We start from the raw sequence: 25,293 nt of genomic DNA, 5'->3' as shown, positions 1-25,293 counted from the left end.
ACAATGGTTGTGATACTCTTATACGTCTTGTCTATGTGGACGACATGGTGCTTACTGGGAGCATTTTGCATTTTATTTCTAAGCTTATATAAAATTTCAAAAAATGAATTTCCAGTGAAGGATATAGGGCACTACAATATTTCCTTGGAATTGAGATACTTTATACACTTATGGACTTTTTCTAAGCCAAGCCAAATATGTTCAAGATATTCTAGAAAAAAAGCAAAAATGCTTGATTGTAAGTCGATTTCTACACCAATGGCCATCAAAATAGATGTTAATTTTTCAATTGAAAGGTAGTTGAAAATGCCACTGAATATAGGTCTCTTGTGGGAGCCCTACAATACCTGAACAATATTAGACCTGAGTTCTCATATGTTGCCAGCTTTGTTAGTAAATTTATGCATTATGCATTCACCTGTTGACAGGCAATTTCAACTCGTCAAGTGGATTCTTCGCTATATTAAAGGCTCTTTGGATCTTGGATTACAAGTTTTGGCTCAAGGTTCTCTAGACCTACATGCTTTTTCATGTGGATTGGGCAGACGGTAAATTTTCAAGGCAATCTACTTCTAGCTATTGCACTTTTCTTGGCGCAAATTGTATCTCATGGAGTGCCAAGAAACAAAGCATTGTGGCCAGGTCAAGCACAGAGGCCGATTATCTATCCATGGCTTCTACAGCTGCCGGATTTGACTAGGTTTCTTCAAGTTCTTGAAGATGTTGGAGTGATGACCAAGAAACCTCCTATTCTATATTGTGACGATGTAAGTGCTTTACATATAACAAAGAACCTTGCTTTCATGATCGGTTGAAACACATCCAAATTGATTTTCTTATGTTCGAGAGATGGTGGAAAAGAGCAGTTTAATTCCGAAATATGTTGAATCTCATAAATAACTTGCTGATTTCTCCACCAAGCCATTAGGGACGAAGGAATTTTTGGCTCTCCGAAGGAAACTCAGCCTCATTAGTAGGCTTCATTTGAGGGGGAACATTGAGAATTCAAATTCAAGTGTGAGCGGTAACAGTTGTGCTCCCTCCCAACCGTTGTGCTGCCTAGAAGCCTAACTGCTGAAATCTCATGTATTTGTTTTCCCATGATGGTGAATGTAAATATATAGAGCAAGAATTAAGGAAAAAAAAAAAAACCTGTCATCGTGGACGTAAATTCTGTATACAGAATTGAACCACGTTAACTATTGCCTTCTTTATTGTCCGTTTTCTTTAACTTGGAGATGGTGGTGGGAGAGAAAATTCAAAACAAAGTCGTTTCGAGCATGGAGAATGTCCTTTCCCCTGGTAATTTGGAAATTATGGAAATATAGAAAACTGGTGATTCATGAAGCAAGAGACATTTCAGCACAGGTGGGATATGTAATTCTATTTGGGAGGATATCAAGAAAGTACTAAACAATGATAAGTGGACTGTTAAATTGCAAAAAGGAATTTCTTTATGGTTAACTTGGGGAACCTGTGGCCGCCATGTGAAGGAGCAGGTGCTTGTCCTGTCAGTATATATAGAAGATAGAAGATAGCAGTCTAGGAAGTAACATATATTATAGGATCAAAAGTTGGTGCGTACGTGAAAGCTGGTCGCTGTAGGAAACCATGGTCGAGAAGATTGGAGGCGAGGGACCGGCATATTATAAACTTGATCTGTCAAACCCATGGTGAGATTAAAATGGTTTTTGGTACTAAACGATGGAGGATTTAGATGAAAAGTGCATTCATGGAGCTTTGTTCAGTAGGCATGGGCGTATTCTTTAGAGAGAAGAAGGAACGGAATATATCGATGCTGAACTGTAGTCCTGCTAAAAAGGCCATTGAACTTCTCCGTTTTGATTGTTTGTATGAACGATCTCTTGACTCAGCTGTTGAATGGGACAATTACCTAACATTCGGGCAACTGCCAAGTTTTTTTGGGCTAGGATGTTGTCAAGGCTGAGTCCTTTTGTCCGTTTCTTTTTGTTTCTTTGTTCTTTGTGGCCTTCTGTATGTCTTTCCATTATTTTTTTATTAATAGCAAGGGAAGGAGCCCCTCTCTCCCAGGCTCCCAGCAGCATTGCACCGGAAATTTTCGTAAAATTAAATCCATAGTGTTCGACCTTTTTGAAGAAAACCAGTCAAATTTGTAAAAAATCGGCCGATGTAGCAGACGGTCACAGACCGGGAGTGCCAAATTCGTACTTGTATACGGTAATGGTTTAGGAATGAACAAGCCTTAGGACAGTTCGACTGGTTCTAGCTCAAGTCAAGCCCTTTCACTGGTTCTAGCTCATCATTGTTGTAAATCTCCCACTGTTTTCTTCTGTCGATCGTTTTTAACTCTTTCTCCCTTCTTCCTTAATCGGTGGCCTTATCTTCTCTGGAAAGCCCGACGGTCAGGAGAATCCTGAAAGTCTGATAATGTGGTATCCGTAAGAAACTACAAGTGTAGGACTCCACCAGTCCAATGGAACGTGCTTCTTGAGGTATGCGTGGCATCTTCCATCCTCGACCGCTCAATGGTTGTGCCTGGACCGTATCAGGAGTTCCGACCTCCACTCGGTGCGTATTGCACTCTCTGGTTTGTCGTGCGCCTGAGTCCTCTGCTCCTGCTTCGAAATCCCATCGAAGATGGTTCTGGGAAGCTGCTATCTGCGACCCCCATCATTATGATCTTCTTTTACAGTCCTGCAGTAGTGACTTGGATGCACTGAAGCGGATCCATTCATCCCTAACCACTAGCGGCCTCATTCGAGGACGTCCGCGATTGAGCTCCCGAGTCATCTTCAACTATTCTGGACTTGGAATGTTGGATGATGCACGATCGCTTTTTGATGCGCTAGACTGCAGAGATTCTTTTGTTTGGAACACCCTCATCAGAGGATACGCCAATGCCGGCTCCTCCCAGGAAGCTCTCCAACTTTACGCGCTTATGCACAACTCCGCCGTCCCATCGGATAACTTCACTTTCCCGTTTGCTCTCAAGGCCTGTGCGACGGCGTCACAGCTGCTCGAGGGCAAGCTGATTCATGGCCAAATTCTTCGCACTGGCTTCGGGTCGGACGCCTACGTTGAAGCTGGTTTGGTCGATATGTATGCCAAATGCGGTGATGTTAGAGCAGCCCGCAAAGTGTTCGATAAAATGTTCAGGAGAGACTTAGTTTCCTGGACGGCCATGATTACCGGCTATGAGCAGTCCGAATGTGCCGACGACTCCTTGGAAATGTTTCTGAAGATGCAGAAAGAAGGCTTCGTGCCGGATTGCGTGACGTTGGTGACCGTTGCATCGGCCGTTGCTCAGCTAGGGGCTCTTAAAGAGGCCAAGTCCATCCACGCCTGTGTTATTCGCAATGGCTTCGAGGAGGACCTCTCGGTCGACAATTCCCTTGTATCCATGTACGCTAGATGTGGGGATGTTGGTCTTGCGCGCAGGGTGTTTGATAGAATGTCGGATAGAGATCGCATTTCTTGGAATTCGATGCTTTCGGGCTACAGCCAAAATGGACATACCAGGGATTCTCTTCTGCTTTTCGATCAGATGAAACTTTCCGGTGTGAAGCCCAACTCTGTTACTGTGTTGACTGTGGTATCTGCATGTGCATGCCTTGGATCTCTGCAAGTCGGCAAGGCAATTCACAGGTTTATCATTGATAACGGGATCGAGTTTGACAATACGTTACGGAATGCAATTGTAGACATGTATGCAAAATGTGGGGACTTGGACACTGCTGTCCAACTATTCGAGACCATGCATGAAAGAAATACGAGCTCCTGGAACGTGATAATCTGCAGTTATGGGATGCATGGCTACGGAAAAGATGCCGTCGCCTTGTTCTACCGTATGCAAGACGACGGGTTCGAACCAAATCACGTTACCTTTACATGCCTCCTTTCCGCTTGCAGCCATGCTGGACTCGTGGATAAGGGCAGGGAATGCTTCTACCTCATGCGGCGGACAGGCGTGGTACCTACTGTGAAGCATTATGCCTGCATGGTGGACATGCTTGGCCGTGCCGGATTTTTGGACGAAGCTCGCAACTTGATAGCGGAGATGCCATCCCAACCAAATGACAGTGTATGGGGAGCCTTGCTGGGTGCCTGTAGAATCCACAGGAACTTGGGACTGGGGGAGTACGCAGCAAATAACCTGTTTCATTTGGAGCCGGATCACGCTGGTTACTATGTCCTCATGTCCAACGTCTATGCTGCATCTGGAAAATGGAAGGAGGTGGGGAAACTGAGAGAGATTATGAGGTTTAAAGGATTAAAGAAGCCGGCTGCGTGTAGTATGATCGAGTTTGATGGAGAAGTTCACGCATTCTATTCGTCAGACCGTTCCTGCCCTGATTTAGGACCGCTGTACAGGCAAGCAGAGACGTTGGTGATGGAAATAAGAGGGCTTGGTTACTTGCCTGACCGGAGCTGCGTGCTGCATGATGTTGAGGATGAAGATAAGGAACACATTCTCAGTTTCCATAGTGAGAAACTGGCGCTCGCTTTTGGTCTAATGCATACATCTCCCGGCACACCAATACAGGTTACCAACAATCTCAGGGTTTGTTGTGATTGCCATATAGTATTCAAGTTTATCTCTAACATGTACAGGAGGAAGATCACTTTAAGAGATTCAAACCGTTTCCATCATTTTGAGAAGGGTGTTTGCTCATGCAGGGATTATTGGTAAGATCTGACGTTCCCACTTCAACCTAATGCCACAGTTGGACAAGCAAACGTGTGACGCCTGCAGTTCATATGGCAAACACTCGCGATGATTGAACTTTTCCTGCTTGGGATGGACTCCCATGGCCTTTCTTTGTATTCATGTTCCTATTTTTTTATACGATCATTCTTTACTCCGTTTGTTGAACTTTTCATGAATTAACAGTGATATCCAGCGATTGGAAAAGTTTCCAAGAGAACATTTATAAAAAAATTAAGCTGAAAAGATTTCCTTGTTATCTGTTGCTTGTTGGGGAATTATGACCATGACGCTACAAACTGTCTGGTCATTGCATACTGTTTGCTCTCATTTACTAACCTTGAATTTCTGACAAGGACTCGTAACCTCCAACTATTGGCATTAGGACAGAAAGGAAGACTTTTTGAAGGAAGGTGCAGTTGGGTGGGAAAGGGAACAAGAATACAAAGGAAGGCCATCTTACAGAGAGCAGTTTCATATGAAAAGCAAAGAAATAAATCCCGTTTCTTGTCAACAGTCGAAATCTTCAAATCAGCTGCTTTTGGAGCCAGACCTGGAGTACACGACTCAAAGAGAACGGTGGATTCCCTCTAGATTTTTTGTCCACTATCTCTATCAGTGATTCTCGCAGTTTCTGTTCACTGTTCAAAAAATAAATAGAGGAAAAAGAGACTCTGTTCTTCCAGGCTTTTAGCTAGGTAAAAAAAGGGCATAGTGATACGTGGACAAATTGAAGCCATTGCGTATGTTCCTTTGTTGTGCTTTTGCTGTATTTGATTTATTTATGTTGAGTCTCGATGTAAACTCGAATGTTTACCTGTATCGGAACACCTTCCCAAAACCAGTTTCAAGTGTAAGATTGAGATTCTTTGTTTTAGATGGTCGGTATGAAAGTTTTGTAAGTGACTTCAGTCATTCTTTGTAAGTAAAGTATAAAAGTTTACTTACTTGTCCTCGTAAGATACTCAACTATTTAAGTGAATATATTGCAAGTTTTATTTCCACTCTTTGTGTACTTTGTGTCTTGAGTTTTCAAAAAAGCGTTCAAGTGATCTGCGCTCACTTGAACAAAGCGAAGGCTTGCGGCTTACTGGCTAGAGTTTACCATGTCGCACGGTCCGAATGAGTCGGCCCATGACAGCTGGTATCAAAGCCCAGTTTCTACTCAATCTGAGAAAGCAATTGGAGAGTCGGTGTAGAACTTCACGCCGACTTGCTGCTGTTGAGGAGGACGCCATGACATCACAATACAATTTGCGATGTGCCAAAAGCAAGGAACCGGCCCAGAGGATACGAACCCGGCCCATGACCAGGGAAACCTGAAGGAGACGGTGAACCGGTTGGTCGCAGATGTGGCCACTCATGAGGAAGTTCTCAGCTTCGTTGTCGAAACCTTTGACAGATTCAAGGAGATGAAGTTGAAGCGGGAACAGATGGCCGAGTCAGTGGCCATGAACCGATCACTCTCTGACTTGATGAAGACCCTACAAGATGATGTTGCTGGACTTCAGGCTTCAAACCAGAAATTGCTACGTACTAATTCAGCCAGTAGTAGTCAAGAAAGAACTAGTAGGGTTGACGTTCAACGTTCGGTGAAGTACAGTTGTAGCCTGGATGTCAGGGCGATCAACAACTTTCTGTTCCAAGTTGACTACTACCTGGACTTACAGAACGTAGTAGAAGAGGACTTAAAGATCAAAACCGCAACGATGTTAGAGGGAGATGTGGCTTAGTGGAGGCAAAAAATATTGGACATTGAGAATGCAGACTGCATGATTCGTACCTTCGATGACTTTCGCAAGCAATTGAAGGGATACTTCATGCCCGTGAATGCTGAAAGACATACCTATCGGTTGGTTGCGAACCTGACGCAGACAGACGCCTTGAGAGATTATATCAGGGTCTACCAAAAGGTCATGTTAGACGTGTCTATGATGCTAGAAAAAGATAAACTTCACTGGTTCATCATAGGGCTCCAATCTTGGACTACATTAGGCCACCAAGAGAAGTGACGAGACACCAAAAATGAATCGTCGTCCCAGAAGCCAACCGAGAGAGAACCCTTCTTTCGCAAGGACTACACTGGGCCACCAAGAGAAGTGACTTGTTGGGTCTGCAGAAGAAAGCATCATGCGCGTCTGCCCGAAACGTGTGGGACCTACCGGGTAGGCCAATGCCGTGAGGGCCACCGAAGGCGAGGCCGAAGAAGGGCAAACACGGATGGGTGCTGCCCAGACGATCAATGTTGTCCAAAGTCGCGTAGTGTCTAGCAGTATGGTGAACAAGGAGTTGATGTACCTAGATGTCACTCTGAAATGTAATGTCTACTGTTGCAATGGTAGACTCCGGGGCAACGGATAACTTCGTCTCAAGAGAGGAGGCGAAGTGAGTGGGATTGAGGCCTATGCCGCAGCAGAGGATCCTTAAAACGGTGAACTCTGAAGCCAGGCCCATCCTAGGAAAAGTGAAGGTGTAACGGTTCAGATTGAAGGCTGGACGGGAGTCACCAACTTCTTCGTGGTACCCCTGGACGATTTCAATGTGATTCTTAGAATGGAGTTCCTTAGATGTCAGAAAATGACGTTGCCAAAATTCAACACATTGACGTGCGAATCAGTTCCATACAGTGCATTGCCACTCCACCAGAAACAAGTCCCAGTCGACGTTGTTGACAATGCAAGTGAAGAAGGGCGTTCGTCATAGGAACAAACATTCCTCGTGGCTGTACGTCTACAAGAAGATGGCCCTCAGCCGAGAGTCATTCCCCTAGGGCTAGTCCCTTTCCTGAAACAGTTCGAGGGAGTGATGTCGAGCTGCCCAAATGCCTACCTCCCAGACGTGAAGTTGATCATGAGATTGACTTGGTTCCCAGAGCCAAGCCACAAGCTATGATCCCCTACAGAATAGATCCGGCCAAACTGAAGGAGCTGCAGAAACAGCTTGACGACATGATTGAGTCAGGGATCATCCGTCCCTCTAAGGCACCCTTTGGAGCCCCTGTGTTGTTCCAAACGAAGCATGATGACTCCAAGAGACTCTGTGTGGATAACCGCACTTTGAACAAAGTGACGGTGAAGAACAAGTATCAATTGCTTTTGATTGCAGACTTGTTTGACCAGTTGGGCAAGACGAGGATCTTTTCGAAGCTAGACTTTCGATGCGACTACTGGCAAGTCAGAATCGTAGAAGGTGATGAACCAAAGACAACTTACGTCACCCGCTATGAAGCGTATGAGTTCCTAGTCATGCCATTCGGGTTGACGAATGCCCCTGCGACTTTCTCGACTCTCATGAACAAGATATTCTACCTCTACCTTGACAAGTTTGTGGTAGTTTACCTTGATGACATTGTGGTCTTTCGCAGCAACCTAGAAGAGCATGTCGGTCACTTGAGGACGGTGTTCTAGGTACTCAAAGAAAATGATCTCTATGTGAAGAAGGAGAAGTGTCTCTTTGGCTAAAGAGATATCAGTTTCCTCATCCATATTTTAGGAGATGGCCAACTACGAATGGACCCGAAGAAAGTGAAAGGTGTCCAAGATTGAAAGCCGCCCTCAAATGTGTCTGAATTGCGGTGCTTTCTTGGGTTGGCCAATTATTATCGACGGTTCATCATGGGGTACTCATTGATAGCGGCGCCCCTCACTGACCTTCTCAAAAAGAATCGATTCTAGATTTGGACTCAGTCAGCCCAAGATGCCTTTGAAGGCCTGAAGCGTGCCCTTGTACAAAAGCTTGTTCTCAAGTTGCCAGATCACTCAAAGCCCTTTGAAGTACACACGGACGCCTCAGATTTTGCCATCGGTAGAGTACTAATGCAGGACAGTCATCCGATCGCCTATGAGAGCCGAAAGCTAAAGGACCATGAGAAGCGGTACACAGTGCATGAACGAAAGATGACCATCATTGCTTGCGCATATGGAGGCATTACCTACTGGGGGCAGAGTTTGTCGTCGAGACATATAATGTCGTCACCAGCTACTTCAAGACTTAGAAGAAGTTAACTCCGAAGCAGGCTCGTTGGTAGGAATTCTTGGCGGAGTTTGATTTCGTTTTGGAATACAAGGTTGGTAAGACCAACGTGGTAGCAGATGCATTGAGTCCAAATGCAGAACTTGCAGCCTCTCGAGTGGGGACCTCTGAAGCCCAATTGGAGGGTGCGCTCCTCGAGCGGGTTCATGAAGGAATGCGGCAGGACTCATCGGCCCAACACTTGGTTGCCTTAGCCGAAGCGAGAAAGACTCGAAGATTCTGGCTACAAGATGGATTGCTCCTCACCAAGGACGGACGCGTTTTCGTGCCGAAATGGGGCAATCTTCGGCGGGAGCTAACAAATGAGTACCACGATACGCGAAGACCTGCCTCATCTGCCAATAGGACAAGGGGGGTAACTAGAAGCCTACCGGCCTGCTCGAGCCTCTGTCTATTCTGGAGCGTTCGTGGGAGAGCATCTCCATGGACTTAATTGTGAGTCTACCCAGAGTTGATGGCCACAGCTTTATCTTCGTTGTTGTAGATAGGTTTTTTAAGTATGCCACGTTCATCCCAACTACGAAGGAAAGCCAGCGGAGAAGACAGCAGAGATGTTTGTGAAAAACATCGTGAAGTACTGGAGTGTGCCGAAGAGTATTGTGAGCGATCGTGAATGTTCGCTTCATGGGCAAGTTTTGGCGTGAAGTATTTCAGTTGTTTGACTCAGACTTGTTGTTTTCCACAAGCTTCCACCTGCAAACTGATGGCTAAACCAAACGCATCAATGCCTTGTTGGAACAGTACCTGCGGCACTTTGTCAGTGCCAACCAGAAAAACTGGGTAAAGCTGCTTGATGTTGTCCAATTCTGTTACAACCTACAGAAGAGCGAGTCTTCTGACCACAGTCCCTTCGAAGTAGCCACCGGACAGCAACCGTTGATGCCTCACACTCTTGCTGCCTAAGAGAAGGGAAGACCTAGCTTCGCCTATGACTGGCAAGAACAGACGGAAGTAGCTAAGGCGTTCTTGCACAAGGCCGTCAAAAAGATGAAGAAATGGGTTGACAAGAATCGGAGACCTGCTGAATTTCGAGTGCGAGACCAAGTTCTTGTCAAACTATACCCAGACCGCTCAGGTATCTTCCGTGAACGACACCGAGCACTGATCCGAAAGTATGAAGGGTCGTTTACTGTGGTCAAGAGGATTGGAAAGCTAGCATATACGTTAGACTTCAATGTACATTATGTGTTTCTCGTCTACAACCTTAAGCCCTTCTATGCTGATGATGAAGATCCGAACAAAAACCAGCCGCGACGAGAGCCGATCTTGCAACGAGCTCCTTCGACCCGAAGGGTCACCGACCGATTGTTAGACCAGATCTTTCGACACAAAGTCAACAACCTTGATGAACCGAAGCGATACTTAGTCAAGTAGGTAGATGAAGACCAACCAACATTGGAGTATGTCTTTGGTTTGAAACAAAACCATCCAGAAGAAGTCAGGATCTACCATGAAGCTGCTAGTGTCGAAGACGGCGCTTGATTTGAAGGAAGGAGTATGTTCCCTTGTGTCGTGTTTGTACGGTCATCATTTGCTTTTGTTTTGTTTATGTTAAGTTTTAGTGTAAGCTCGAATGTTCACCTGTATCGGAGCACCCTCCCAAACCGACCCCACGTGTAAGATTGGGATTCCTTGTTTTGGATGATTGAGATTCCTTGTTTTGGATGACTGGCATGAAAATTTTGTAAATGGCTTCGATCATCCTTTGTAAGTAAAATGTAAAAACTTACTTGTTTTTCCTCGTGAAGTACTCAATTGTTTAAGTGAATATATTACGAGCTTTCTTTCCACTTTTTGTGTACTTTGTGTCTTGAGTTTTTAAAAAAACATTCAAGTGATCTACGCCCACTTGAACAGGCGAAAGCTTACGGCTTACTGGCCGAACGAAATAACACAGGTGAAGTTTCAAAGCATGCAACTCCTGTCTTGTTATTACACCCTTGTCAACATCCGTTCTGCAGCTAATATTGACTCCTTAAGAAATCGGCCCTGCACAAGCATATTAACAAGATGCAAAATAAGATTATTGTCACTTTACAACTTTTTTTTGGGGGGGGGGGGAAGTATGCATATTGGGATGCACATCAACTTCTTTGATGGGAGACGAAAACCGACATTTACAACATCGATTCTTAATAGCGACGCGTCTAATCAAGACCTATGATATAGTAGATCCCAAACGTTTCTAATTCTGCCCAACCACATCAATTCAGTATTTCGTCAAAATATTTAATCCAACGAACAACTTCAACATCCAAATTCGTCACAGCCTCCTCCCTACAGACTGAAAAATTGTAACCAGTTTTGACAAATAGCTTCTACCCACTATCCTCCAGTTCGACACCAGCATGATGCAAAGCGATTATTAGGGTTAACATCTTTAGTCACTCACATATTTATCATTCAAGAGATTAAAATATGACATAACAGGGTCTCCCACAATATATTGCTTCATCAAGTAGCATAATGCGAACAAACCACAGAAAATATTTTGTTCGTCAGTTCATTATGTGCTTTCATGTCGAACTGGTAATATAGGAAAGGTCTTACCAGAATAAATAAACCATTAATTCCCCAACTTCGAGCTCATCAAATTGATTATGTAGGTGAAACCTTCCACATAGCGAACAAAGATAATCAAAAGCATCATATAAAGTATGCAACTTTACGTTCTGAAGTGTACTACGCTAACTCTACGGTTATTAAAAAACCTCCATCGGTGATCGAGGATTTTGGTTTCTTAAATCCCTCCAGCAAACTATGAGATAAAAGTGATCCACCAAAAAGAATAATAATAATAATAATAATTAATAAATCAGAATTTTATTGATAATAAAATAAGGAAACAATTTGTTGGTTAAATCACCCACACAGATGCTGATCAATTAGTTCCGAGCATACTTACCGATCCTGTTGGCATAGCATGTTTCTCCATATTAGTCCTCACATTGTACCAATTTCTTCTCTATGAAATGGATAAATTTATCTCTATGCACTTTTATACTGTTCAAATTAATCATAGTTGTTGGCCTTAGGAATAATCTGCTGCCATCATCTTTTTTCCTAAATTTGCCCCACAGTTGTCAACACCGGAGGGTTTTCATCCAGAATCTTGTTAAGCTGCATCCGATGAAAACTGGACATACCGACTGAAGCAAAGGAGTACAAACTATTCATGCAAGAAATTTCGGTTCTCCATTTTGCTGGGAAGCTAGGTCAAGCCTATTTCTCCTTATGCAGATCCAACTTGCTATGGTTCACCCCAAGTCAACACAACTTGCTATGTTTCACCCAAGTCACTCGCTTTACATTTAGCTTATAAACCGTAGATGCATTTTCTCAAATTTTCTCAAATTGTTCTTTACGAAAATTTCCACAGTTAAGGTCCAAGCCTTCTGTAGAAGCTGTTGCCACTGGACCCGTTCTCTGGCAACTACATTAAAGGCTAAAAAACACAATGTATCAGTATCTACTAGACTTTTGCCTTGGGAACAATATGAGCAACAACCCCTTGCTCTAGCACCTACACTTGAGCGGCTAAAACACAAGGATAAGTAGCTAATAAACTTTTTCCTTAGAATAATATGTGCAACATACTGACATCCAACAAGATAGCAGCTCAAATAGGCTCATAACATGGCAAAATAATTGACAACGAAGCAAAACATAAATAACATCAGTAACAAACTAGAAAGATCTCACACAGGCATACCTTTTCAGTAGCAGATTTTGCAAATTCTGGCCGTACAAAGCCTGAACTGGAAACAACCGCTGATTTATTAGGTTTGAGTTTGAACAATTTGCCTCTCCGATCAAGATAGCCCATCAGAAACAATAGGAGGATTGTAGGTTAACTCTTGCCAATATCAAAAGCTGTCACCATCTTTCCTTACCTTCCAGAAAACAGATTAAAGCTAGAAAGTTTTCCCTTGAGCAGCAATGGATGAATTATTCATACTGAAATGGTGACACATTGGAAACAAAGTAACAGTTTCAGCCTTCAGCATATAACACTTTGGATGGTCTTATGCTCCTGCAACAACCATTATTTTCATTTCCCAACACCAACTTTGCGTTCATCACAAGGGCAACAATACATTTGCATCTCGCATCTCCTTCACCCATCACATCTTTTGCTAAATCCAAGAAACCTCTAACTAACTAATAATATGTGCAATCTGCAACAACAAAAGAAGCCACAATGCTGCAAAAATGTTTTCCCTCTCTAGGTCACCTCCCCCTCCTATGATAGGATACGTTGAAGGTTGTTTACCATTTTTATTAAATACACTTTATGAGAAACGGTTCAGAAGTTCTGAAATTACCAGGAAGATTTGACCATCACAGTAACAACTTTGAGCATAAGAACATATTCCTCTCTTGGCCTTTGTCAAATACCACTCACCCAAGGTATGACTGCATCTTGCTAGTTAATAGTTATAAACAAACAACTCTTTCTCACCAAATTTTTAGATGGCACACCACCATTCAGTGTTAATATGTGTGTGCAATCCATCCACCAAATCCTCCTCATAGTTGAACTTTTCTCCAAGGCCTAAGGCTTACTGTAAATGTGGAAATGACAAGGTAATAGAATGACAAAACAATCCAACCACGAAAAAGTGACAATCCAATTATCTTCCTTCATAAGAAAATGATTATATATCTCATTCACTATCAAACAAGCACAACCAAAGGACCACATACACATTTGATATCCTATAAAACTGCAACCCAAACCAGCAGTAGGAAATTATAATCAGTTCCAAATTTACTTCCATGGTGTACCATTAGATGCCTCCTATGGTGTGACCTACATCTACAACTACAAGAAACTTCTGGAAAACATCAAGCCACAGTAATCCACAAGACATGCAAAAACAAGAACCCTCCCTCTTCATGATACGAAGGCATGACATAAATAAGAACTAGATTATATGGCAAAATCAATACGAACACGTGAATCAACAGAAAAGTTCTGAACAATCAACAATACTAAGCTCCTAGCTCCCCTAAAGCTGTTCATGGAATCTCATAAACTGTATACATCCATACTGTAACCAAACAACAGCAGTCAATCACTATCTTAAGGTGAAAACAACACTTGTCACCAAGTTTTGCTTGACAAATGAGCACAAATCCAACTCATCAACCAAAGGAACTCCATTAAAGCATTATCTCCATTAAGAGAAAACACTTTCTGGAATAAGTATTCACAGACTTATAAACTCAGTATTTACAAGCTTTCTAGTTTCTAACAATATATAATTAATTCTGGCATTGGGAAGAATAAGTGCCACATGGATAATGGAAAGCAGCAAAAAACAGATAGTAGAAGAAGAAATTATTCCAGATCCATATTCTAAAATAGTTCATAATGCTAGAGACCATTGTCTTACACTGACCGCCATTGGAAGGGAGATGGAATGAAGCTTCAAAGTAAACTACCCACCATTGATACTGTTTATACATTCAGGAGCCATTAAAATAACATATACATGTGTTTGTGTGCAAGCACATTTATAATTATAGTTACAATTCATATACTATTGTAATATTTGTATATCAATTTGGTTTTCAACTCTGCATTGCATACAGACATGTATTATGTCAAGAACTAGTTACATAAAAGCTCCTATTATCAGGGATTTATGTTCCCCTTTTTTTCAATTAGATCAATAATTTTAGATTTTTCTTTTTTTTTAGAAGTTCAATTCTAAAATTCAGAATTAAAGACTTAGCAGTAAGGAGATGGTGAGGTTTAGATGTTCTGTAACAGTGAAAAGAGTTCATATTTACTTGTAAGCTTTCCTTTATGCCATTTAACTTCTTAACTTTGCCTGATCAACTTCATAAATTTAATAGTTCCAATTTATAATTATGTTCATTATCATGTTATGAAATGTTTGATGTGTTTATGTTATCGTGCATTTTAATTGCTTTATTTTATTGTTATAAGGTGATAGTTATAGGTTCTTCATTAGAAAGAAGCTCCAGTTTCATTGTCATTTAATAATTAGTATTGCATTTTATCAGTTTCCATCTTTGAGAGAACCGTGTTATATACATATATATATGTATATATATATATCGAAAAGCTGAAATCCTCCGAAGATCTTAAGTTCCATCTAAACACAGCATCGGGTGGGGGTGATTAAACACACCGCCCAATGCAATGCGTCAGGCCATGTGCTGTGAAAGGACAAAGGATTTCTCCATCTGTGTGTGTGTGTATATCTGTGTGTGTGTGTGTGAGTATGTGTGTGAGATAGAGACTTAATGTGAGACTGTAAGACTGTATATATGACATAAGTCATATGTAAAACTTGAACAATTTTGCATTACTTTAACAACGTCTATGTCATTATATATATGTGCCTATATGATAATATTTGGTATTGCATTTTATTAGTTTCTATATTGTCTTTTTTTTCTCCTGGTGCTGCTTAAAGCACCTAGTCCAGCCCATGCACACATAGGCTATAGAATCTACTCATCACCTCGCTCTCTGCCTAACTCTTTTAACAACATAGGCAGGAACAAACCATACTTCTCGTTAGAGGACCAAGCATAGTTGGCTATCACCATGTTAGATAAAAATATAGCCTACATCTGCATCTTCAATTTCTTTTTGTATTCTCTTTTGACGTAAAGCATGAAGCATATCTAAACATTGTTGACGCACAAATGGAGGCAAAGGTTTGTTTGGTCCTCCAACACAAGGAGACGCATCTTTGGAGGTCCCTGCCAAATGGTGTTTCATTCTAATAATCCCTCCTGAAAGTGTATTCCCACAGAAGCCACATTTGAGTTTCAAACGGTTATTCTCCTTCACCCTTTCGCACCATTGCCATGTAGGATCCATATCTTCAAAAAAAAAACGAAATCCTATGGTAAACTTAATGAAAAACACTCAAAGTCTTCAAATCTACGATTATACGGTAAAAAATTAAGAATACATGGTAAGAACATGAGATTTCATACCTTACGAAGAAGAAATGTCTGAAATGAAGAAAACCCCTTTCCTTCCCACGAAAATCAAGCACCCACGCACAAATCGACCACTTAATCTTCGATTTGACGATGAAAATCAAGTTTTTCACGGTGAAAATGAACGATCGCCCTCCCTCACGGCACTATCCAAGCGTTAGAAATGAAGAACGGAAGAAAAATTTGAAAAAGAAACCGAATAAGTAGGTCTCGGCCCCCTTTTGCGTTTTTAGGCCGTATCGTACGATACGGGGTGTATCGCCCCGTATCGTACGATACGTGCCATACAGGGCCGATACACCCCCTTTTTACGATACGGGGGGTGTATCGTATCGTTTTCTTCAAACGATACGATACGTATCGTACGATACGGGGTCGTATCGTACGATACGTACAACATTGGATAAAATACTTCAAGAACCGCATTCATCTTATTTATGTTACTTCAAAATTTCAAATGGCTGGCTTTTTTACATGCCCAAGGCTCCATTTTCTACTTGGCAAACTTTTGTCTGTATTACAGAAGTTTGATGGAGGGTGTTATATGTAAATGCATAGTTACATACATACATTTACTTTATATGGATGCAGTGATCATATACATTTGTATATACAGCCATAATATATGTCTACATTGTTGCATAAGTATACATGCAAACATATTACCTAACGCATTAAATATGTAATTTTTTAACTTTTTTTTAGTTTATTTTCTTCGTTTGTAACTTAATATCTGGCCATTTTTAGCCCTTGACCAAGATATAGCTAAACCTTCGCTATCTTCAACAGCTACACTGTTAGCAGTTACAGTGAGCTTTGCATGGTACATAACATAGTTATGGGTTTCTCCCCTTTTTACTATGCTTCTCAAAGCATTTGGCCTCTAATAAAGGATTTTCTTTTCCATATTTATGTGCTTTAGTGCACTTGTGAGCTGTGCTGTCAAAATTTCACAGGGCTTAAACACTCAAGCTTCCTAATTGTCAAGGCCACTTATTGTCTGGAAACCTGCCATTTGATAGTGCCTAAAACATTCCCTAGGATGCCCATGCTCGCTTAAGCACTCAACAGCCTATGCTTTTCTCATTGACAACCTCATATTTTTCTTATTCTCTCTTTATTTTCTTCTTCTGAGACAGAACTTCTTTTCCTCTTTTTTGCAAAGTTTTTTCACCTTTTTTTTGTTGCATGTGATGTTGCATTACAATTTACAAGTGTATATCTTGTTTGTGTCTGCATGTGCAGTTATAGTTACAGTTACAATTCACATACTATTATAATATATATTTATGTTTCCAAAATTTTCTTGTTTATAAAAATTATAATAGAAGACCATTTTATGGCAAGCAAGGTTAACATGAAATATGATTATATTGAGGATTTATATTACCTTTTTTTAATTAGATGAGTAGTCTTAGGTTTTTCTTTAAGATATGTAACACAGATGCTTCTAAATGGAAGATGCAACCATGTTTACACGCTTGGACATGGGTGCAGGTCTGGGTACAGCCCAGAAACATTTTTAACCATATCAGATGCAAGCAAAGCCAAGTTCGACAATTTTTAGATTCAGTTAAAATTGATGAAGTCCATTTTCATCCAACGATTAAGTGTTCTTTTTTTATTCACCATGTATATTCATGGGAGAACTGTTGCCCTCAACCGAAGTAGAAAGCTCTCCTGCACCACACAAAGCAGAAACTTTTTGAGCCACCAAAAACAAAACCCTGCTTGTCTCTAGCGGCCTGCCACTTTCTCCAGATATAGCATCTGAGCATCTACAGATACTGGCAAAACTATTGCCTCTAGCAGCTGCTTTTCTTCTTTCCAATGTGCCAAGCAAGTTACTTTTCTTCTCTTCAGCAACAAGTATGACTGCCTCTTTTCCCCATCCCCCTCTCCCTCGGCCTTATTTTTCTCCATTGCCCTCTCTTGCTGCTCTTTTCTCTGCTGCCCCTTCTTCCTCCTTTTTCTCAGTTTTTCTCTGTCTGCCTCCCTCTTTTCTCCATCACCTCTCCCTCGGACTTATTTTTCTCCATCACCCTCTCTTGCTGCTCTTTTGTCCAATGCCCTTTCTCTTTTTCAGTTTTTCTCTGTCTGTCTCCTTTTCTCATCCTCAGTTTCTCTCAGTCCTCGTTCCAAGTTTCCCTTAGTTATTCCATCCCTCCTTTTTTTCTTTTTCTTTTCTTTTTTTTCAGGGGTTGGGGGGGTGTTTGTGGGGCATACAATGAAATTATTTTTTATCAGTCTGACCTTTCAATATGCATGCAACCAGTTATGGTTTTATTAAATAATCTGATTTATAACACATCTTAGCATCTTATAATCTGTTTTTCTTTTTCAACTTTAATCCGTTTGCTGTGATATTAAGTTTATGAAATATCAAGTTTTCAGATTTCACATGAATACCCAAGTGTTGCCAAATTGCTCTGCACCCATGTCCAAACCCGTGCCTTTACCCATGTGACATAGAAAAGGGTTTTACCTTTAGATTAACATTAGAAATTTAGCTGTTGGCATTTTGGAAAGGGAAAGGTTTTGCATGCTATATAACATTGAAAACAATTGATATTACTTGCAAGTTTTTTTTTTTCCTTTGTGCTATAACTTGTTAACTTTAGTAATTTTACTTCATCAAATTTGCTCTCTCCAACTTCTAATTATGTTCATTATCATATTGTGAAATGTTTAATGTGTTTGTGTTATCACGCATTTTAATTGTTTTATTGTCATAAGTTGACAGTCATAGGTTTTCTATGGAGAAATGCTTCAGTTTGGCAATTAATTTTAATAATCAGTATTCCATTTTTTTTGTTCCTGTTTGGGTAGTATCCCACTTAATATGCCTAGTTCTGCCTAGGCTCTAGGCCTGCCAAACTGCTTAGGCTGCACCTATATATAGTTATATACACACACGCATGCACATCTATATATATATATATATCATAGCCACAAATATTGTTCTAGGGTTTTTATTGCCAAGGTTTTTCTTGGGCATTTATCAGCAAAGTTTTTTTCTGGGAAAATCTTAGAATTTAAAAAAAAAATCAAAATGTTAGGTAAAAATACAAGAATGAAAAACTAATAAGTATTGTATTGCATTTAGGAGGTTATGTTAAATACCTAAAACAAGAGGAAATAAAACAATGCAACAAAACTTGAAAAAAAATCAAAACAGAAAATGAAATAAAAAATAAAATTTAAAAATCGCGTTAAAATCAAGATAAATTCATTTTTAACTATTTTTCAATATATATATAATTATATATATATATAATTATATATATATATATATTATATATGGCTCAATGTGACTGTGTGTATTTAGTTGAATTATTTTGATTCAGTTTAATAATCTTTACGTAACTGCATGCAATTGTATATTTGTTTATACATGTGATTATATATAATAATATTTAGTGTTGCATTTTATTAGTTTCTTCATTTTTCCTTTTTTTTTTTTTGAGGTACTGCTTAAAGTGCCTAGTCCAGTCTACATGGAGCCTAGGCTATGAGTAGAATCTACAGCCTGGGCTGGAATAGGCACTTTAAGTGGCAAAAGAAAATGTAGAAACTAATAACATGCAACAGCAATGTTACTACTACATATAGTCTACAAGGTTCCACAGTCCCAGATATGAAGATTAGAAAGTGAGCCAGGAGATCATTGGACTATTCAAAGCTCAGTTTACATGCACAAAAGTCTTATTCTGTGCATAAAAGTCTCATTCTGTCATCGCCAAAAATGGTGTAACCCATGGTTTTATATGTGCGTAAAGAGGTACGGAATATGTGGGCAACACATAGAATCTCTAGACAGTTCCTTACAGAATCAGAAGGATCAGTTAAGTAGTTCAGCCTGCTGCTTATTTATTTCACTGACAGACAAATGCTTCACGTCCTGTGCTGTCTCCCTTAACTTAGCTGGATCAGAATGCCCTAGTTCACAAAAAGTTCAGTAGCATCTAATTGTTATTTGATTGGAATCTATTTGCAGTGTACTGTGTACACCATACACAAGCATCTACCAAACAAAATGAAATGAAAACTTATAGGTAAAGCATATATCATCCCAAGAAAGCACAAAAAACTCATGAAAATATAAACATATAGATACTCTATCATGATATCCAATGGTTCAAACTTCATTTTTTCATTTGTCAAGGATTTTCCTTTAAGATTGATTGCTCTCCTTCAAAGCTCAAAGTTATATTAAATTGTTGAGACTGATAATATATTTTTGTAAAAGGGTAAAAGTTGTTGGTTAAAGGATTTCCAATGTTCCACAGGGGAAAGCTGTCACAAAGTACAAGCTAATGCTTTTCTACTTCTACCATGACTTTCATTCCTCCAGTCACAACAAACTTTTTCTTTCAGCGATGGAAAAAGATGCTTCTTAAATTCCAGAAAAGAACAATACGTTTTATGGTTAGAGATGAAAAGAAACCATAAAAATTGGCAAAACACAAAAAAAGATACATTACAAAATAATACGAAAATAAGAGACCAACTGAAGGTTCAGTTAGCAATACATCCTTCCCACAATTAAAAACGTGATGTTTCTGTAATGCACATTAATGATGCTTCCATAAAAATATGGAAAACTGTGAATGTTTCTATCGTATGGGAAAATGCCACATTCTGAGCTTTGTGCTTTTTTCTTCTGTTTTCCAAGCTCTCACAGATTATTGTGATTTCCCACACTGAAAGCATGGCATTTTACCATAAAAAGACGCTCTTTACAATTTTACTAAACTTCAACTTCAGTCATGTTAAGCTTTAACATTGTATCAATTAATTTACACTATCTCTGGCTCAGTGATGATGAATCATTTTCAATTAACAAATCTCATGCAATGTAGTCAAAACCTGTGACAAAAACCTTCCTACACATCGTAGTCATCAGTCCAACATCCAGGTGCCTTCCGTAGTAGTCAAAGTTGTCAAAATCAAAAGTCAATCCCAGGTTGATCAAGGCTCTAAAATGATTAGTCGATACTAGCAAGCCCAAATAGGTTGACTAAAATAATGTCTATAAGGAAGTATAAAAAGTTACACGTTTGTAATGTAGAAGGAATAGAAGACATCAAATATCACTACGATCATGTAAACCATATTTCAACCAGACATCACACAACGGTAAATTGAAATTTAATATCTAACAAGGCAAGAGTTTACAGTTTAAAATCACTAATCTAAAAGAAGATATGTGTGTGTGTGTGTGTGTGTGCTTCTGCTTCGGTGTCTACATAAAATATCTACAAAAAGACACATACACAAACATCACTAGCCTTCCTAAACAATTGCAAATAAATTAAAAACAAAAACAAAAACCAAGATACAAACACACACATTTATATGTCATATAAGGGAAAAGCTCTCTTATAAATATATATAGATACTATATTATAAGGGAAACAACTAATTTAGCAAATGTTAAGTACCTACAAATTGATGAGTGATCAATTGACGACTCGTTGGCCTAACCTACAGGCTTGGCAGTTTTCAGGCCCAGAACTAGTCAGCTGACAGATGCCTAGGCTGACTAGTCAAAGCTCAAAACTAGTTCCACTAACCAGTAGCTAGTTTAACAGTATAAATTGCCATCTGAAAAGGATAACCTATTTCTTTTTTCTTTTTTGGTTTTCTATGTGAAAAGGAAGCAATTGTTTTTATAATTCCTTTCATTTTGTAAATATTAATTACAACATTTTTAATTCAGTCGATTTTTAAGATCTCAAGGACACCCTGCTACTCCTGCCTTATGTCCAAATTAAACTGTCCAGGAGACTTTCCACCTAGGTCCTTAGTAGCACTTTTCACTACCTAGATCTCATGTTGAATTGCAGTTCCTCAAACCATCATCCAGGATACATTTATTGAATTGAGTATTATTTGAGCATTTTTCAACTATAAAATAAATGAACTCATGAGTATCAGTTTATAATGCTAATTTTAGTGGCTTATTAGCTGTCTGCACTTGCACTTCCCATTTTCCTTGTCTTATTCTCATAAGACATCATGCCGATTGCAAAGATTGTAGCAGCCAAGCTCGAAAATAAACCCAGCATGCGGGAAAAGATGACAAATCCTAATCAACCTCATAGCCACCTTCATTTTTTGCGGCAGAAAAAATAGCAACCAAACACATTAGTATTGAAAAGATATATACCTTTATTGATATACTTCAAACTCTTAGATATGGCCCTATTCTCGAACAGTTATTCATATTTAAAATGTTATAATCCACCCCTTCAGCAAACACGCGTCTTCATGTGTTAGACCACACATCTGAATGTTTAAGCTGGTCTTAGCTAAGATGGAAATAGCTTAAAACTTCGTAAGGTTGCATAACCAAGAAAAAGAAGGAGAAATATTTTAAAATTCCAGAAAGTTACGCTGAGCACTCAATAAGCAAGTAAGAAAACAAAATACTTACGCCATTCACTACAAAGAAAAAGGAAAGAGAAAGATTGAGGCATTGAAAAACCAAAGAAATAGAGATTAGACAGGAAGAACCATATTAAACCCAGTATCAGCAACCACTATGTTATGTTTCACCTAGTTCCAGAAAACAAATCAACCTTCTTCCACGCTATGTTCAAGAGGAAATTTTGGGCCAACGAAGGGGATGGATACGCAAAAGAAAAGGAGCGGTTACGGTTGGGAAAAGAACTAGTACAGCCAGCGAAATACGCTCTTAAACCCTCAGGATCTGTAGCTTTGTGGAAAAGGCGATGGCAACCCAGTCAGGCTGGGAGGAAGACCACTGCAGCTGCTCAATCTCCGCACCGGCAGTGTAGGCGAGGATGGGGTCCAGACCGCCCTCGACGGGTTGGCCCATCGACGAGAGGTCCCAGATGAGGGCCTGCGAGTCGTCCCCGGCGGTGCAGATGTGGCATGAGCTGTGGGGAGCCCAGGCGATGGCATTGACGCTGGCCTGGTGGCGCTGCAGTTCTACGACGGGGAGAGTGGGGTACCTGATATCCAGCACCACCACCTTGGGGCTGTCCATGATGATGGTAGCCATGTACCTGGGATCCTGCTTGTTCCAACCCAGCCGCACCAGCGGAGTGTCGGGCTCCGAGCTCTCGTAGATGATGGTAGAGTGTTCCTTGTCTCGCAAGTCGAAGACACGGACGGAGCCGTCGGCGGAGACGGAGGCGAAGACGCCGACGCCGCCCCAGGCGATGTCGTATACCTCCTTGTCGTGAGCAATGAGTTGCGTATCGACTGCCTCCTTGTCGATGTCCCAGATGGTGCAGGTGGTGTCGATGCTGGAGGTGCCCACGCGCCTCGGCTCCGCCTCGTTCCAGTCGAAGGACGTCAGAGGCCCGCAAAACTCGCTGTTCTTGTTGCTGTTGAGGAAGCTCTTGAGATCGACCCGGTCGTCTCGGACCTGCCAGACGCGGAGCGAGTCGCCGGACGTGGCCAGAAGGTCCGGCCGCGCACATTCCTTGTCCGGAATGAACATAACCTTGGTTGCCGGGTAGGGATGGTCGAAGGCCAATCTGGGGTCGGATCTGATGTCGCCCGTCGAGTCGTCCAGCTGCACGATCTCCACGCGATTGGCGTATTGCTCGAGCATGCTGGCGATGGCCAACCGGTATTTCTTGTCCCTGCGCACGCTCCAATTCATGGCGAAGATGTGCCAGGGTGCCTCGTACGTGTAGATTTCCGACCGCTTCTGCTGCTCCTCGGATGAACCATCTCCACCGCCTCCTCCTCCTCCACCGTCGTTCGCGCCGCTCATTATTCCTTCTTCTTTCTCAACAAGTATGAGGTTGAGGGAAGGTCTTGATATGGATGGAAGAGGAGGAAAGCTGCTCCGTAGGGGGGAATGAACGCTGCCCCACAAATCAAAGCAGAGGATCAAGGCTGGGGCTGGGTTTCTCTCTCTCTCTCTCTATCAGAAGAGGATTGGGGCTCGGCTTTCCAGTTCCCCACCACTGCTCTCTCTCTCTCTCTCTCTATCAGAAGAGGATTGGGGCTAGGCTTTCCAGAGTTCACCACCACTGCTCTCTCTCTCTCTAATCAGAAGAGGATTGGGGCTCGGCTTTCCAGTTCCCCACCACTGCTCTTCCCCTCTATCTATCTATCTCCTCTCAGAACCCACGGACTCCAAATACACCGGATGTTTCTCTCACCTGAGGTTGCTAAGGTAAAAAGCCTTCTTAAACTTCTCCGTGTAGAACGGCAAAAGGATGTAAGGCGCTCGTCGGCGGGTACAATGGATTGATGAAAGGACGAGAAGCCACAACTTGAGCAGCGCCTCCGGAGTAGCTTCCGAGCTCGGCACCAGTGGGCTGGACCCAACAACAAAAGCATAGCGGCATTACCCTAGTTGGGCGCCTTTTGTTTACGTGCCATTGAGGCCTCAAAACCAGTTTACTCCGAATAAAACAGGAGTATATGTTCTTCAGCATCCTCGAGGGAGAGAAAGCTTGTCCACGGAAACGGCGGATTCCTAATGCGCAGATATTTTTAGATGTCATATTTGGGATTATAATGGCCATGTGAAGTTTCGAGGCGAGGCTTTCACATAGTAAATGATAAGTGCCAAATTGGGACCATATCGAAGAATGCCCAAGGCGCTGTCAAGAGTGCTCAAATCCTAAGTGAGGTTAATCTCCCAAGTGAAGATGGTGCGGTGCGCAAGGTTGGGCCAACTAGTGAGGATGTGTTAGAGTTAAGGGAGGCTAAGGCAGGAGAGCGTCTTGTAGGCACCAAAGGTCAAAATCTTAGTGAGGTTAATCATTCACAAGACACTGACAAGACCAAGTGGGCTCCCAAAGGCAATGAGGAGTTGAGGGAGGTTATCACCCTTGTAGCAGCATACCATGTTCAAGGTGAGGCAGCCAAGGCCGAACCTAGTTACTTGACCAAGGGCATCATTAGCAGCCCAGCCCGGCATGGTGAAAAGGGTGCGATGCAGCCTAGATCAGCCACGGGTAAGCACAAGGTGGCAAGTGGCCCCAAATCAGATTTAGACTCTTTACTTAAGTTGATTTGATTTTGCATCGTTTTTATGTTAGACTCGATTTGTTTTACGTCTCATCACGAGACATTGCTTTGAACCGGTTTGGCACTTGTATTTAAGCCAAATCCGAGACACCTTGATTATTCTTGCTTAATGAAGTTGGAAGTTTCTCTTTCCTCCATGCGTGGAGAATACTTTGGTCCTTTGGGCGTGGCACAATCTTAAGCACTATACAACAACTCTCACCTTTGACGTGAGATCAATGGAGAAATTCGTGAGATCAATGGCCGCCGGTAGCCATTGACGGTGGGTTTCTACAACGTTCCCTAACCGAGGAGTCCTTGGGTGGTCGGCTGTGTATTTTCATTGATCACGAAGGGATCTTGAGGCAGCTGCTCCATAGGGAGGTGAAGAAGATGACGTGTCGTGGTTCTGCCCGCTGGTTCTTCATCAACGACATCCGGCGAGATCATCATCCGGATAGCCAAGTATTCCGCTCTTCCTAATACTTGGTGGATGAGATTTCGGTATCCCCTTAACCACAACATCAACGAAGGCCCCAGCCTTGCATTCGAAGGGGAAACTCTTCGTCTAACTAGGACTG

The 25,293-nt window shown here is 41.5% G+C and overlaps 2 protein-coding genes across 3 annotated transcripts; one reads left to right on the top strand and one right to left on the bottom strand.

Moving 5' to 3' along the window:
* The first annotated feature begins 1,996 nt into the window (after positions 1 to 1,996).
* LOC116248998 (pentatricopeptide repeat-containing protein At3g26782, mitochondrial-like) lies at positions 1,997 to 4,946 on the top strand. Of its 2 annotated transcripts, XM_031622081.2 has the most exons (2): positions 1,997 to 4,525; positions 4,660 to 4,946. In XM_031622081.2, the coding sequence occupies exons 1-2, from the start codon at positions 2,477 to 2,479 to the stop codon at positions 4,696 to 4,698; spliced, it is 2,088 nt and encodes a 695-aa protein (XP_031477941.1). In that variant the 5' UTR covers positions 1,997 to 2,476; the 3' UTR covers positions 4,699 to 4,946. The 2 variants fall into 2 exon arrangements, with proteins under 2 accessions (XP_031477941.1, XP_031477940.1); XM_031622080.2 differs by having other exon boundaries at positions 1,998 to 4,946.
* Positions 4,947 to 22,190: 17,244 nt separating this feature from the next.
* On the bottom strand, positions 22,191 to 24,032 carry LOC116248794 (WD repeat-containing protein LWD1). The gene has a single exon (XM_031621767.2). It carries the CDS (start codon positions 23,460 to 23,462, stop codon positions 22,410 to 22,412), a length of 1,053 nt encoding a protein of 350 aa, XP_031477627.1. The 5' UTR covers positions 23,463 to 24,032; the 3' UTR covers positions 22,191 to 22,409.
* Positions 24,033 to 25,293: the final 1,261 nt, after the last annotated feature.

The sequence above is a fragment of the Nymphaea colorata genome, chromosome 2 (genome assembly GCF_008831285.2).
Source record: "Nymphaea colorata isolate Beijing-Zhang1983 chromosome 2, ASM883128v2, whole genome shotgun sequence".
Taxonomy (NCBI): Eukaryota; Viridiplantae; Streptophyta; class Magnoliopsida; order Nymphaeales; family Nymphaeaceae; genus Nymphaea; species Nymphaea colorata.
Note: the sequence above shows the minus strand (reverse complement) of the source record. Positions and strands in the feature narration are given on the sequence as shown.